Raw genomic sequence first — 15,541 nt, 5'->3', positions numbered from 1 at the left:
CTGGAAGGGTTAAGAGATGTTTGAAGTGGTTGTACATCACAAATAGTAATACACTCATACAGTGTGTGTGTCTGAGCATGTGTGTGAGTATATGTGTGTGTGTGTGTGTGTGGGTGTATGTGTATGTGTGAGAGACAGAGAGCACCAGTGCAATGTGTTTTTATAATATTACATTACAAACATAAATTGTTAATAGTGATGAATAGGAAGTAATGATGCACACACACACACACACACACAGAGCCTTGTGACCTCTTGTCTCCTAGCCAATCTGCAGCCCCTTTTGGACCATGTGACTGTAGGGTCAGCGGGTGTCACAGAGTGTGTGGGTTCAGTCACAAAGCAAAGTGTGTGTGTATCTGTGTGTGTGTGCAGTTCTTGCAAGAGAGTTCTGATCCACCCGCTGCTGCTGCTTCAGCAGTAGAAACACAAACACACACACACACTGAAATTGAGAGTGATATGGAGCGTGTGTGTAACTGATGTTTCTTCATTAGAAAGTGATCGGCACTAAAGTCATCTACGGTATCCGGTAACACGTGTGTGTATGTGTGTGTCTATCTGTTTAATGGAGTGCCAATATTTTGCAACTTTACTAGGAGATGATGGTTTGTGTTTCTGTGTGTGTGTATTTAGAGTAAAGATGAACTGGGCAACATTCTATGCGGTGATCAGTGGTGGGACTCGTCACTCCACGGCTCTGGGTCGAGTATGGCTGTCGGTGCTCTTTGTGTTCCGTGTGCTGGTGCTGGTGGTTGCAGCAGAGAGCGTGTGGAGCGACGAGCGTGAGCAGTTCACGTGCAACACACAGCAGCCGGGCTGCAACAGTGTATGCTACGACCATTTCTTCCCCATCTCACACATCCGTTTGTGGGCACTGCAGCTCATCCTGGTGTCCAGCGCCACACTGCTGGTGCACATGCATGTTGTGCACAGAAAGCACCTGCAGAAGAAGCTGCGGCACCGTCACACAGGTGCAGGTGAGCTGGAGCGGATTGGCGCGCGGGCCACAGAGATCAGAGGCGCCCTCTGGTGGACGTACATCCTCAGTCTGTTGGTGCGCATCACCTTCGAGTCTGCCTTCCTCTACCTTTTCTACGCCATCTACCCTGGATACCGTATGTTCCGCCTGGTCAAGTGCGATGCCTATCCATGTCCTAACATCGTCGACTGTTTCGTCTCACGTCCCACAGAGAAAACTGTCTTTACTGTCTTCATGCTGGCGGTGTCAGGTGTGTGTGTGCTCCTCAACATTGCGGAGATTGTCTTCCTCATCTCCCGCGCTGTGAACAAACACCTGAACGCCAGCGACCAGTCACACCTGGGGAACTGGATTAGCCACAAACTTTTCTCCATCTAGAGGGAAAAACCTCTGCCTTGTGTTTACCCTGCTCCATCTGACTAGATCACGACACTCACACTGACACACACTTACTTTCATTATGTGATAAATAAACACACCAATGTTTAACATATTTGAGCAATAATGAGATTGAATAACTCTTGAAGTTCAGTAACGATCTAGCTAACATTAGATAAACCATTGTGGAGATGTCATACATGATGAAGAAATAAAACTTAAGCCCCACCCTGATTCAGTTCGCTGACTGGATTTAGCTAATCCTGTGCTGAGGAGTGTTATGCTGAATAACAGTAACTGTGGCAGGACGGAGTATATGTGAATAACTGACCGAATAGGTTATGATAGTGCCCTGCGATGGATTGGCACGCTGTCCAGGGTGTACAGTGCCTCGTGCCCTAAGCCTCCTGGGATAGGCTCCAGGACCTCGTGACCCCGAATACAAGATAAAGAGGTATAGAAGATGAGTGAGTGAGTGAGTGAGTGAGGTTATGGTAGTTCTCCATCAGGGTGATTCCTCGTTGTAAACCCTAATGTGGTAACTGTTTCTCTTATAATGCATTGCACTAAATCAGTCTTGGCTAACATAGACGTTGTACACAAACTTCATTGTTTAATTTACACATGCTAATAAATAACATTTTATACATTATTTTAAAGAGTAAATAAATATAACCTGGCCAAAAAAGTTGTTCTGGCTGTGTAATAGAGGCATCGGTGTTAATGAATGTTACACACACTCTCACACACACACACACACACACCAAAGCACTTTGGTTCAACTTAGGGTGCTGTAAAGTGCTATATAAATAAATGTTGATTGATTGACACACTCCTAGACATGAATGAATGTGGATGTTATTCACAAACTGCAGCCGTTCAGTTCCAGAGTAATAATAGCTTTCTCACTCCAAGGATAGGCATGTACACTCTCTCTCTCTCTCTCTCTCTCTCTCTCTCTCTCTCTCTCTAAGGTTAAGGTCAGTGTTTAGGGTGGAGTCAGGGTTAGGGTCAGTATTTAGGGTGGAGTCAGGGTTAGGGTCAGTGCTTAGGGTGGTATCAGAGCCAATACTGGTGTTTGGGGTGAAGTCAGAGTTAGGGTCTGTGTTTAAGCCAAAGTCAGGAATGGGGTCAGAGTGTTGCCAGATTCAAGGTTAGGGTAGGTGTTCGGGGTGTGGTCAGGTTTTTTTTTTAGTAGTCCTGTAGAGTTTGGGGTGGAGTCAGTGTAGGGTCAGAATTTGAAATCTGCTCTCTAATCCATCAGTGCAGCGCTCTGCCTGCCTGTGTTCCTGTCCGTCTGCATGTCTATCTGCCTGCATGTCTGTCTGTCTGTCTGTCTATCTGCCTGCATGTCTGTCTGTCTGTCTGTCTGTCTGTCTGTCTGTGTTTCTCTCTCCATGCAGAGGGTGTGTGTGTTTTCCATGAAATGGGGAGAATATATTTAGCCGAATCTTAAACGTCTCCCTGCCACCTGATTGGTTCTGCTGCTGTCAATCAACAGGAAAAAGACAGACCACAGTTTACAGTTCTCTCTAAAGGATTGTGTTCTCTGCCAAATTTAACCCTAGCACACGCACACACACACATACGGCGTGATCTTTAGCAGGCAGTTATAGCTTGTGTCTTCAGTAGTGTTTTTGCTCTGTTTTAATGAGAGGTTTTACCTTTAGGTGGGTGTGTTAGGGCTCATATGCTGGATGTGAATATATGGTGAAGGTAAGTCCCTATTTCCTGATATCACACACACATACACACACACATGCCAACAATGCGTTTCTATTGATTTCTAAAAACTTATTCTTTATAACCTCGCTTAACCTAAATTATTATAGTTATATATTATAGTTTTTAAACTACACACACACACACACACACACACACAAATCATCATACACTTAAACTCACCAGCTTAAATGAGTTTATCAGATTTTTCTTTTGTAAATCTTTTGTCCTGATTATTCTTTGACTCATTATGATTTTCTATACTGACTCATTACCACTGTTTCTACTCATTCCTTATGAATCACTTTACTGACTTATTATACTGATTCATTACCAGAATGGATACATGAATCAGAATTTCTCTGATTAATTAAGACCCACTTTATAGATTTATTATGACTCACTCCCACTCTCACTCCATTCATTTTGATGCACAATACTGACTCATTACCAGGGTTGATTCATGAATAAAAATTCTTTTGAATCATTATGATTCACTCTACAGATTCATTATGACATTATGTCTTAAATGCTTTTGCTTTTCTGTTTTAACTCATTATCACTAATTCCACTGATTAATTCCGATTCACTTTCCTTTGTTCTGACCCCACTACCCTGTTTTGTGTTATGCAATGTGTTTTTTTTTCTTTTGCTGTCATCATACAGACATATATTAAATAACTGGTTGTTAGATATTATTCACATTACAGTAGAATTCTAGAACTCTCAGAGTAAGAACTACACAGTGTTTGAATATGTTTCTGTTGTGTGAACATGCCAGTGATTACTGATTTCAATTTGTTTCTCTTTCCTGTTTCTGTCTCTTCCACTGTTTCTTTTCTTACCTTCTTATCTCCTTTCTCTTACCTAGTCTTTCACTCTCTCTTACCATAGTATCTCATCTTAGTTTCCTTTGAATCTCTCTCTCTCTTGCTCACACTGTGTGTGCATACTCATGGGGGATTGGAGTTCGTTGGGGAAGTTGTTGGAGAGCGCTCAGGAGCACTCCACCGTGGTGGGAAAGGTCTGGCTGTCTGTGCTCTTCATCTTCAGGATCCTGGTTCTAGGAGCAGCAGCAGAGAAAGTCTGGGGTGATGAGCAGTCAGGGTTCACGTGCGACACCAAGCAGCCCGGTTGTCAGAACGTCTGCTATGACCGCACTTTTCCCATCTCGCACATCCGCTTCTGGGTCATGCAGATCATCTTCGTGTCTGTTCCCACCCTAATATACCTGGGACACATCCTGCACCTGCTACGCATGGAGGACAAGCATAAGCGCCTGGATCAGGAAGGCACTGGGAAAGCAGCGAAGGTCCCAGCGACAATTCGGGATGAACAGGGGAAGATCAGGCTGCAGGGGGCACTGCTTCGTACTTATGTGCTCAATGTTATTTTCAAAACACTTCTGGAGGTGGGATTTCTGGTGGCGCAATACTTCTTGTACGGCTTCGAGCTCAAGCCCATGTACACATGCAGCAGCTGGCCGTGTCCCAATACTGTAAACTGCTACATCTCCCGCCCTACAGAGAAAACTATCTTCATCCTGTTCATGCTAGCTGTAGCATGCGTGTCACTTCTCCTCAATTTAGTGGAGATGTACCACCTTGGCTTCACCAAGTGTCGCCAGGGTCTCCGTTATCGCCATTCGCTCTCTGAATCTTCCTCCAAAACACCTAGTGAGGAAGCTGTCATTCCATTTGTTGCCAGTTACCCCTATTTCCCTGCTCATGCCCCACCCCCTGAGCATCAGTACAAACTCCCAGACAATGACGGCTCATTTCCTGCATACTCCAGTCGCTCCGCCCATAAACAGAACAACGATAACCTTGCTGTTGAGCGCATCACCACGGAGACCAAACCTGACCCTGTGGAAACCAAACCTGATGAAACCAGGGTGAAGAAAACCTCAACCTCCGCCCCTGGATCACCCTATTTTCAGCGCAGGCCAAGCTATGCTAGTCGCTATAGCAACAACAAGAGCAGATTGGATGATCTAAAGATATGAGATACCTGTTTGTATCTAATCAACACCAGAATTTCCTACAATAATTAGTCACCAGCTTTCAGCTTAGAGCTAACGTGACACGAGGGTAGTGTTACAGAATTAGCCTTTTCAGAGTTTTTCAGAGATGAATGCGTGTTTTGAAGGATGAAATGACAGCAGTAAAACTAGTAGAAACTCAAAAGTGTATGATAAGATGGGAAGAGAAACAGAAAGAGAGGCAAACTGGACTTAACTGACACGATGGAGTTCCTCCCAATGATTCGGGGCCACAGCATTTACCTTACTGCTCATTTAAAAACTGTAGCTTGTGTCGCTGTTTACTACCATTTAATACAATATATAAGCATTAGACATGTTTTTGTTCACCAGCATCTGGACTGGCCATCTCCGACCCTACCAGGACTTTATACAGTGCTAATATTGTAGCACTAGTGTTTGCACTACTTTTTAAAAACGCTTTCACAACACCTAGCATCCCAATATGAGACGTTCGGCTAGTGAAAAAGCAATATTAATCCTTCTAATAAACTGACCTTAGCCCTGCTGCTATTCTACTACCTGATTTTACACCGTTATTGTGCTAGCATTAGTGTTTGTTCTATACTGATAATTTACAAGCATTTCTTACAGTTTTAAGTACTTAAGCGTTTAAGAACTAAACCTCCCAATCTTATTGCTGGTTTAAAAGAAATATTTTAGATGGGTATTATACAGCCAATAGCCTTTTATTTACTAGCATTATTAGTTTTATTTTATAGGAACCAGAACCTTCTGGTTTTCTGGTTTCCTATTACTAGTATTAACCATAACATTGTTTAATTAACTTTAATGTTTGATCATTTAACATGTAATTTGCTTGTTGGTGGTTTATTCATGGTTGAATGTAAATCAAATCTTAATGAATTGCCAAAAGTTTATTACTGTGTTCTTACTATGTTTTTACTGTGTATTGCCATGGTAACTGCAGTCTGAGCCAACCTTTTTCTTGTGTGTTTATTAATAAAATATGAGTTTCAATTAGTCTTTTACAAGACTCTTCGTGTTGTAGACAAAAACAATGTGACATATGTATAAAGAAAATTATATTTTAATTTTGCAATAATTGTACCTTACATCTAAAAGACTGATAGTAGCAGTAAACGGTGCCATCCCCATACACCAGCTGTGGTTATCAGATTGTCCCTAAGTTATTAGTGTGGATTTGTTCACCAGCTTTCTTCACATGCTTCCTCTTTAAAACATCCTGTTAACGTTATTTCCCAATTGACAACGTCTCTGTGAGCTCACTGCTACATGTCCAGGCCTGAATGCCTCCTAGTTCTGTTCTACTGTAGTGACCTTCAAACACTTGCACAACATTTTGGGCTGAAATTGCAGCACAGCAACAACAGCAGAGGCTAATAAACACCATTAACAAAAAGCAAGCCAGCTGACACTACAGAGAAACACTAGTAGCGTTAAATCATTAGTATCAGGCAAATCTAGTACTTCCAGTATAAATACAGTAATCCTGGGGTAAATCTAGTACTCCCAGTATAAATACAGTAATCCTGGGGTAAATCTAGTACTTCCAGTATAAATCTGTCCTATGTCTAGTACATGTGAGGTAATTCTAGCAATTCAGAGGTAAACCTGGGCTAAAACTACCACTCCTGAGGTACATATAATACTCCTGACGTAATTCAATTTAATTTTATTTTATCTTCATAACGTTTTAACAATTTTTATTGCCGCAAAGCAGCTTTACAACATCAAAATTGTGGAAGTTACGGAGCTAAATATAGTAATCCTGAGATAACTCAAGTACTACTGAGGTAAACATATGGTAAATCTTGTACTCTTAAGACAAATAAAGGAAACGTTAGGTAAATACAGTAATCCTGAGGTAAACCTAGTAATATTACGGTAAATACTAGTCCAGCATGAGGTAAAAAAAGTCTAGCAATCATGTGAAAAATATAAGTTAATTCAGGACCACTAAAGTAGACCTGAGGTGAATATACGAAGTCTAAAGTAAATCTAGTACTCCTGAGGTAAATGCAGTACTCCTGGGGTAGATCTGAGGTAAATGCAGTACTCTTGAGGTAGATACGAGTTAAATGTAGTACTTCTGAGGTAAGTATGAAGTAAATCTAGTACCCCTGAGGTAAATCTGAGGTAAATGTAGTACTTCTGAGGTATGTATGAAGTAAATCTAGTACCCCTGAGGTAAATCTGAAGTAACTCTAGTAATTCTGAGGTAAATCTAAAATAAATCTAAGGTAAATCAAGTTATCTTGAGCCAAATTGAGTATTTCTGAAGTGAACCTGAGCTAATTCTACCACCCATGAGGTAAATCTACTTTGTCTGAGGAAAATCTAGTACCCCTAAGTAAAATCTAAAGTAAATATAAAAAATTCTAAGGTACATCTGGGTAAATCTAGTAATCCTGATGTAAATCTGAGGTAAATCTAGTACTCCTGAAGTAATCCTGGGCTAAATCTACCACTCCTGAGGTAAATCTAGCACTCCTGAGTTATCTCAGCATTACTGTAATTACCTCCGGAGTGCTAAAATTACCTTAGGAGTGGATTTACCCCAGGTTTACTACAGGATACTAGATTCACCCCAGATTTACATTAGGATTACTAGATTCACATCAGATGATTTAGATTTACTTCAGACTTACCTCAGCAGTACTACATTTACCTTGGCTTACCATATCTATCTCAGACTAATTTGTCTAAGAAAAATCGAGTATTCCTGATATCCATTTGAAATAAATGTAGTAATTCTGAGGTAAATCTGAGGTAAATCTGAGGTATGTTAAGTAATTCTAAGAAAGATCTGAGGTAAATCTAACACCCCTGAGGTAAATCTATTTTGTCTGAGGCAAATCTAGTACTCCAGGTAATCAAAGGTAATCAATTACACTTCACGTAAATACATAATCCTGAGCTAAATGTAATAATCTTGAAGAAATTTTGCTGTAAATCATGCAATTCCAAAAGTAAACCTGCATTTCTGACAAAAATCAAGTGTTTCCTGTATATTAAATGTATTGTGACAATAAATTGAGTAATTTTAAGATCCCTTCATTCATAAGCCTGAAAAATCATGTGAATATTGAGTACACTAAGTGATAATCATTCCCAGCACAAGGAGAACTAGAATATGAAAGACCCCAGTGCACTTCTCGCAGCCGTTCTATATAAATCCAACAGGTGCAGGGTCAGAAGTCGGAGGTTAGTCATGGGAAGTGGGCTATTCCAGGATGACCTTCTCATTTTGAATGCCGCCTCTTTACTTACATTACTTATCTTTCTGAGTCTGACCACGGATTGGTCTGTTCTTCTGTTTAAGTTCTTAATTATCTTACTATGAACACCCACACTTATTCAGAAAAGTTTTCAAAGTAAATTGCGAACACATACACGCACGCACAATTATTAAACTTGCCCTTATTCATGAGTTTATTTCTCTCCTTAATTTCACAGGTACATACATTCATATGTGACATCCATGAAAGTGGCTTAAGTAAGAGGCACAAACAGCCAGAACAAACACACACACACACACACACACACACACACACAAATATGTGTTTGCACAGAAAAAAAGAAAAAGAGAAACACAAAGCAATGCTGTCATGGTCCACATTATGATTTCTTTCAACATGATCATAAAAACACAATCTAAACCCTGACCACCCCTGATGATGTGTCACATGATATTATATCCAGATATCTGTTTTGTGATTGGAAATTAGCTCATTTACATATTCTATACATACATACATACATACATACATACATACATACATACATACATACATACATACATCTTCAACAAAATGACAATCACTGTTATGGCAAGATAGCTAGTGTGTGTGTGAGTGTGTGTGTGTGTGTGTGTGTGTATATGTGTGTTCAATAGAGCTTAGTCTCTCTCTCTCTCTCTCCCACACACACACACACACACACACACACGGTTTGTAACAATGGTAATGATATAAGGTTGTTAATTATTAGGTAATACAGATATACACTGTATATAACCTGAGACAAGATAAATACTCTTTGATCTGTTAACATTGTTTATAATTAATTAATATCTCTGATAAATAAATGATTATTAATCAATAATTACTAATTATCTGGTAAAAATGCTGAAGCATTTATGTAATAATTATAATAATTTTGAAGAACTTTGGAGATTTCTTGTCCATTAATATTCACTGATCATCCTTATTTATACACACATACTGCAGCACAATAACACTGTAGAACACACAAGTTCATTTGAGACAGGCAAAAGCAGAACACACAGGACAAACCTCAAAGCATTATCTGCTTCTCTTACACATAGTCACGAAAAGACACACTGAGTGAAACCTTACACTTAATCGGGAAATACATAAAATTAAATTCTATTAGCTATGCTTAATTTGCATATTCCATAGCATTAATGTTTATGCATTCAGATTCGCAACTGATTGTTACAGCTAACAATTTTACTTTCCTAATTACTTTTGTGTGTGTACGTGTGTGTGTATTCAGTGAACACACGTGGGCTGGTGTGTATGTGCGTGTGTAATAAGTGTCTGTGTGTCTGTGGTCCTCTCAAAAAATGTAACAACGCACGGTTCGTTCAGTAATGATGCAAGAATCTGCTCGAACGAGAAACTCCAGTCACTGCCCCCATCCTGAGGAGAGGGCGTGTCTGGAGGCGTGGTCTTGGCTGAGCTACCTGTCCCTGTAGGGCTACTAGTAGCCGAGGAGGCGGAGCCTGTATCAGGAGAAGGGGAAGGATCGGTGGACAGAGACGCAGGTGTTTGGGGGGAAGTGCTCCCAATTTCTTGTGATGTTGGAGGTGTGGCCTGTGGTGCCTGGGGTATCTGGAGCTTTCGCCCTGCCTCCTCCATTCGTAATAACAAGCTGGTTACCCGGGCAACAGCACGATACAGAAGCTCTTCCTCCTCATCACCATGGAAAATGTTGTACAGAGTCTTAGACAGAAGAACAAACTCGGCCTAACACACACACACACACACACACACACACACAAAGTCTCATATTGTTGCACAAAGTATGTTTGTGGGCATGTCTGTCCATCTGTGTGTGTGTGTGTGTGTACCTGTTTAATTCGAGGCAGGTCCTTGATGTTCTCCTCCTTCTTCTGTAACTCGTCCTGCCACTGTTTCAGGTACTCGTGCAGATCTACCTTCCCACGAGCTAAGGAGGGAAGAGAGAGACACAAAAACAGGTTAACTGAATACAGATTGATGCATGGAATAGGGGAGCTGGAAGAGGGTGAGACACATTAGTTGAAACGAGACAGGTTAGAGAGAGATGAAGTGAGAGACAGTCAGACAGATAAGAGTGATTGAGACAGGTTAGACTGAGACAGGTGACAGAAAGTGAGACAGGATTGATAGAACATCATGAATGATGGGATGAAGGGATTATATATCACCTCTTTCTGGACTTTTCCGTATCACGCCATCATTAGTGTGCTCTAAACACAGGAAAGGACACAGTCTGTTAACTAATTACCAAGAAATTTAGACCGCTCTAAAACATACTGTACATGACAAGGTAAAAAAATCTTAATTTAAATGTAAACAAATAAAAGTCAAAACTAAAACTGTCTGCAGTCTGGACATATCTGCCCCTCCTAAAATGTATTTTTCCCTAATTTAGTCTGGGTTCCTCCCCAAGAGTCTGCCCTCTTCCACACACACACACACACACACACACACACACACACACACACACACACACAGAGTAAAGGAAGTAAAGTGCAGAGAAGGAGTGAAGAAAACGAGTGACAGCTGACCAGAAAGACGAGCAGAGAAAGAGAGACCTTCAGCAGGGACAGGAGAGGCATGAGACCTCAAAGCCTTACAGACAGGAGCATCTGCTGAAACAAACACACCCACACACACACACACACACACAAACATTTTATTTTTACTACCGCTCACATTACCTATTAATCATTACACTGTAAATTTCACAACAAAAAGGAAACAGGAAATACACACACAGAGCAGCATGGAGCAAGTAGGGAACAGGAAGTGAGACATAGGGATTTAGCAGTTTGTCATGTACATACAGGACAGTGTAGGGTGTAGCGTGCTATAAGTAGGAAGTAGTGAGTAGGGTGTAGGGTGTAAGAAGCAAGATTTAGGTTGTAGGGAGGAAGGTGTAGAGAGCAGGGAGTATGGTTTAGGGAGCAAGGTTTAGGTAGCAGGGTATAGTGAGAAGGGAGTAAGGAGCAGGGTGTAGGGAGAAGGGAGTAAGGAGCAGGGTGGAGGATGTAGGGAGCAGGATGTATTGTACCTTGTTGGAGATGAAGTTTATAGAAAAACTTCAGCTTCTCTGTAAATGAGCCATTGTATAGAATGTCTGTAAAATACAGACAGACAGTTAGACAGACAGACACACACACACACGCACGCACACACACTCACACACACTGTGTTCCATTCCGAAGTGTACTTTGAAGGGTGCTCCCTAATTTTTGCTCCGTGTGCAGGGATCGCAGTTTGAGGGAACTTCCCTTAGAGAAGCACAGACATCACTTCCTCCATGCGTTATCATAGTAACATATTGAATATTTATTGAAAGAAAAACTGATACCATTATAAAACATATACGACTGCACCGTGTCTAACTTGTAAAATAAACTGTAAACTATTTGATCAATTTACAAGACACACAGATCTTTACTAAGTATTTCTTGATTAAATTTAAGTTTATTGTGTCTTATTAATATGATGTCGTCCTCAATAATTATGATATATAAATCCTCTTTCACGCTCCAGTAAGGTGCAATAACTGAAGGTGAAATTTTTTATGTCCACTTCCTGCGAAGTGACGATCTGTTTATGGAAGTAAAACAGTGGCAAAATTTCATGTTGAATTACATGAACTGAAAAAAATCTTGTTGCAGTACTTTCTTTTTGCATTGCAATTTGATTTAAATTGAAAAATCCTTACAGTATTTAAAATGCTTGAAATTTTTGGCACTGCAATTTATTGTGGTTGGATATTATGAATAAAAATGTAATTCGAACATTCAAAACTCAATGCCAAAAATATTCAAGTTACTAAATTTCTGTACTAAAATGTGTTAAAAATGCAACCTTTATTATTTTTCAACATCACAAATTCAGGTCGAGAAAATTCAGGTCGACTCCCTCAGTAATGTGCAGTCATATTTAGTAACAAGATGGGATTCACTGGAACACACCCACACACACAGTTACGGATTAAGGACATGTGTGTGTGAAAGTAAGGTCAGAGGTCGGGCAGTTACCCAGCAAGTATATGAACTCTTTGAAGTTGATGAGTCCATCCTGGTTGTCGTCTGCGAGCCGGAAGGCTGAGCGCACCAGCATGGGTTTTAGTGCCTGTTTCCATGGTAACAGCAGGGTGAAAAGCAAGCTGAACTGGTCCAGGTCCAGTTGGTACTGGTCGAGATACGGCAGACTCGGGTCGTGATTCTGCAGAGCCGGACTGTTCACTGACCAGTAACAGCTAAGGAAGTGCTGCCGCTAAATCACACACACACACACACACACACACACACACACACACACAACAGCTGGAGCTGCTAACTGCGGATTCTCAGGATATGTGTGTGTATCTGTGTCTGTCTAAGTTCAAAAGAATTATTTAAGTGTGTATGAGATGTGAATTTGTATGAATCAAGATGGTCAGTTTGTCCCTGGTGAAGAAGTCGAGGGTGACAGTGGCAAGGAAAAACTCCCTGAGATGGTAATAGGAAGAAACCTTGAGAGGAACCAGACTCAACAGGGAACCCATCCTCATCTGGGTGATAACAGATAGCAGGGATTGAACTGCACTCATACTGTGTGTTAGGAGGCTGGAGGTAAATTCACACACTATGAACTGAATAAAGGAATAAAAAGGACGAAATACAAACGTGTAGTGTCTGTGTGTGTGTGTGTGTGTGTGTGTGTGTGTGTGTGTGTTACCTTAAACAGTAAGTACAGCTCCTCCAGCTGAGAGATGCTAAACTTCACATCCTGAGCAACAACCCGCAACTAAACATTAAACAAAAAGGTTAGTATAACTGATAACTAAGCTAATTATATAATAAAAATTGTACTATAGTGTGTAACTGTAGCGTGTATGTGTACTGTGGCGTGTATGTGTACTGTAGCGTGTATCTGTACTGTAGCGTGTATCTGTACTGTAGCGTGTATGTGTACTGTGGCGTGTATGTGTACTGTGGCGTGTATGTGTACTGTGGCGTGTATGTGTACTGTAGCGTGTATGTGTACTGTAGCGTGTATGTGTACTGTAGCGTGTATGTGTACTGTAGCGTGTATGTGTACTGTAGCGTGTATGTGTACTGTAGCGTGTATGTGTACTGTAGCGTGTATGTGTACTGTAGCGTGTATGTGTACTGTAGCGTGTATCTGTACTGTAGCGTGTATCTGTACTGTAGCGTGTATGTGTACTGTAGCGTGTATGTGTACTGTAGCGTGTATGTGTACTGTAGCGTGTATCTGTACTGTGGCGTGTATCTGTACTGTGGCGTGTATCTGTACTGTGGCGTGTATGTGTACTGTGGCGTGTATGTGTACTGTGGCGTGTATCTGTACTGTGGCGTGTATCTGTACTGTGGCGTGTATCTGTACTGTGGCGTGTATGTGTACTGTAGCGTGTATGTGTACTGTAGCGTGTATGTGTACTGTGGCGTGTATGTGTACTGTGGCGTGTATGTGTACTGTGGCGTGTATCTGTACTGTGGCGTGTATGTGTACTGTGGCGTGTATGTGTACTGTGGCGTGTATGTGTACTGTGGCGTGTATGTGTACTGTGGCGTGTATCTGTACTGTGGCGTGTATCTGTACTGTGGCGTGTATCTGTACTGTGGCGTGTATGTGTACTGTGGCGTGTATGTGTACTGTGGCGTGTATGTGTACTGTAGCGTGTATGTGTACTGTGGCGTGTATCTGTACTGTGGCGTGTATCTGTACTGTGGCGTGTATGTGTACTGTGGCGTGTATGTGTACTGTGGCGTGTATGTGTACTGTAGCGTGTATCTGTACTGTAGCGTGTATCTGTACTGTGGCGTGTATCTGTACTGTGGCGTGTATCTGTACTGTGGCGTGTATCTGTACTGTGGCGTGTATCTGTACTGTGGCGTGTATGTGTACTGTGGCGTGTATGTGTACTGTGGCGTGTATCTGTACTGTGGCGTGTATGTGTACTGTGGCGTGTATCTGTACTGTGGCGTGTATCTGTACTGTGGCGTGTATCTGTACTGTGGCGTGTATCTGTACTGTGGCGTGTATCTGTACTGTGGCGTGTATGTGTACTGTGGCGTGTATGTGTACTGTGGCGTGTATGTGTACTGTGGCGTGTATGTGTACTGTGGCGTGTATGTGTACTGTAGCGTGTATGTGTACTGTAGCGTGTATGTGTACTGTAGCGTGTATGTGTACTGTAGCGTGTATCTGTACTGTAGCGTGTATCTGTACTGTAGCGTGTATGTGGACTGTAGCGTGTATGTGGACTGTAGCGTGTATGTGTACTGTAGCGTGTATCTGTACTGTGGCGTGTATCTGTACTGTGGCGTGTATGTGTACTGTAGCGTGTATCTGTACTGTAGCGTGTATGTGTACTGTAGCGTGTATCTGTACTGTAGCGTGTATCTGTACTGTAGCGTGTATCTGTACTGTAGCGTGTATCTGTACTGTAGCGTGTATGTGTACTGTAGCGTGTATGTGTACTGTAGCGTGTATCTGTACTGTAGCGTGTATGTGTACTGTAGCGTGTATGTGTACTGTAGCGTGTATGTGTACTGTAGCGTGTATGTGTACTGTAGTGTGTATCTGTAGTGCGTTACAGTTGTGTTTTAGTTGAATTTGTTTTACTCACAACATTTTGTTTTGTCGTCTCTTCAAGTGTGTGAATGACGTACAGTTTGTTGCGTTTGCGCATGTTTTCCACATCCTCCCACCGAATGTCACCAAACCTCTAACACGCGCACACACATACACACACACGTTATAAAATTTAAACTACAGAAACACTTACGATAGTGTGTGTATATATAAATATACCTCATATGCCTCTCTGATGAGGTCAGTGATGTCTACGGTACCCTGATCTGCGCTGTGATTGGTCGCTGCTGTGGCCTGCTGTACCGTGGCTGGAAGTGGACTGTCCTTATTCACCACACTGTCAAAAAACCTGACACACATCATCCCCTAGTGTGAGAGTGAGTGCGCGAGTGTGCGTGTGTGTGCGCACTGAGAATGGTGTATGTTCCACATGAATAATATCCAAGTGTTAGAGAATAATAGGTCACCTGTTGAGGGCAGTGACTGCCTCGGCGTCGTCATGGCAGCGGAGGAGGCGGGACATGTTGCAGTGTATGATGGTTAGAGCGAGCTGGAGGATGAAGCGGATTCCATCGTAGAAGAAACAGT

The 15,541-nt window shown here is 41.7% G+C and overlaps 3 protein-coding genes across 9 annotated transcripts in view; 2 read left to right on the top strand and 1 right to left on the bottom strand.

Annotated features, from left to right (window-relative positions):
• Positions 1 to 283: 283 nt before the first annotated feature.
• Positions 284 to 2,014, top strand: gjb1a (gap junction protein beta 1a). Of its 2 annotated transcripts, none has more exons than XM_053490877.1 (2): positions 284 to 532; positions 637 to 2,014. In XM_053490877.1, the coding sequence occupies exon 2, from the start codon at positions 644 to 646 to the stop codon at positions 1,358 to 1,360; it is 717 nt and encodes a 238-aa protein (XP_053346852.1). In that variant the 5' UTR covers positions 284 to 532; positions 637 to 643; the 3' UTR covers positions 1,361 to 2,014. The 2 variants fall into 2 exon arrangements, with proteins under 2 accessions (XP_053346852.1, XP_053346851.1); XM_053490876.1 differs by having other exon boundaries at positions 284 to 545.
• A 943-nt stretch (positions 2,015 to 2,957) lies between these two features.
• Positions 2,958 to 6,073, top strand: gja2 (gap junction protein, alpha 2). Its single transcript, XM_053490871.1, has 2 exons — positions 2,958 to 3,076; positions 3,954 to 6,073. The coding sequence occupies exon 2, from the start codon at positions 4,038 to 4,040 to the stop codon at positions 5,085 to 5,087; it is 1,050 nt and encodes a 349-aa protein (XP_053346846.1). The 5' UTR covers positions 2,958 to 3,076; positions 3,954 to 4,037; the 3' UTR covers positions 5,088 to 6,073.
• A 2,440-nt stretch (positions 6,074 to 8,513) lies between these two features.
• tbc1d8b (TBC1 domain family member 8B) overlaps positions 8,514 to 15,541 on the bottom strand; it is a 20,041-nt gene continuing 13,013 nt past the window's right edge. The window contains exons 12-21 of one of the 6 annotated variants that reach the window (XM_053490865.1): positions 15,421 to 15,541; positions 15,173 to 15,302; positions 14,988 to 15,086; positions 13,073 to 13,141; positions 12,391 to 12,628; positions 11,412 to 11,477; positions 10,906 to 10,989; positions 10,543 to 10,584; positions 10,204 to 10,301; positions 8,514 to 10,099 (exon numbers count right to left, since the gene is read on the bottom strand). The exon at positions 15,421 to 15,541 is cut by the window's right edge and continues 165 nt beyond it. In XM_053490865.1, the coding sequence (XP_053346840.1) occupies positions 9,623 to 10,099; positions 10,204 to 10,301; positions 10,543 to 10,584; positions 10,906 to 10,989; positions 11,412 to 11,477; positions 12,391 to 12,628; positions 13,073 to 13,141; positions 14,988 to 15,086; positions 15,173 to 15,302; positions 15,421 to 15,541 (1,424 nt within the window). In that variant the 3' untranslated portion in view covers positions 8,514 to 9,622. Of the gene's footprint in view, positions 10,100 to 10,203; positions 10,302 to 10,542; positions 10,585 to 10,905; positions 10,990 to 11,411; positions 11,478 to 12,390; positions 12,906 to 13,072; positions 13,142 to 14,987; positions 15,087 to 15,172; positions 15,303 to 15,420 lie in introns of those variants that run through there. The other 5 variants (XM_053490867.1, XM_053490866.1, XM_053490868.1 and 2 more) reach the window with 5 other exon arrangements.

Source organism: Clarias gariepinus, unplaced genomic scaffold (assembly GCF_024256425.1).
Source record: "Clarias gariepinus isolate MV-2021 ecotype Netherlands unplaced genomic scaffold, CGAR_prim_01v2 scaffold_34, whole genome shotgun sequence".
In the NCBI taxonomy this organism is placed as follows: Eukaryota; Metazoa; Chordata; class Actinopteri; order Siluriformes; family Clariidae; genus Clarias; species Clarias gariepinus.
This window is presented reverse-complemented; position numbering and strand designations above follow the sequence as displayed.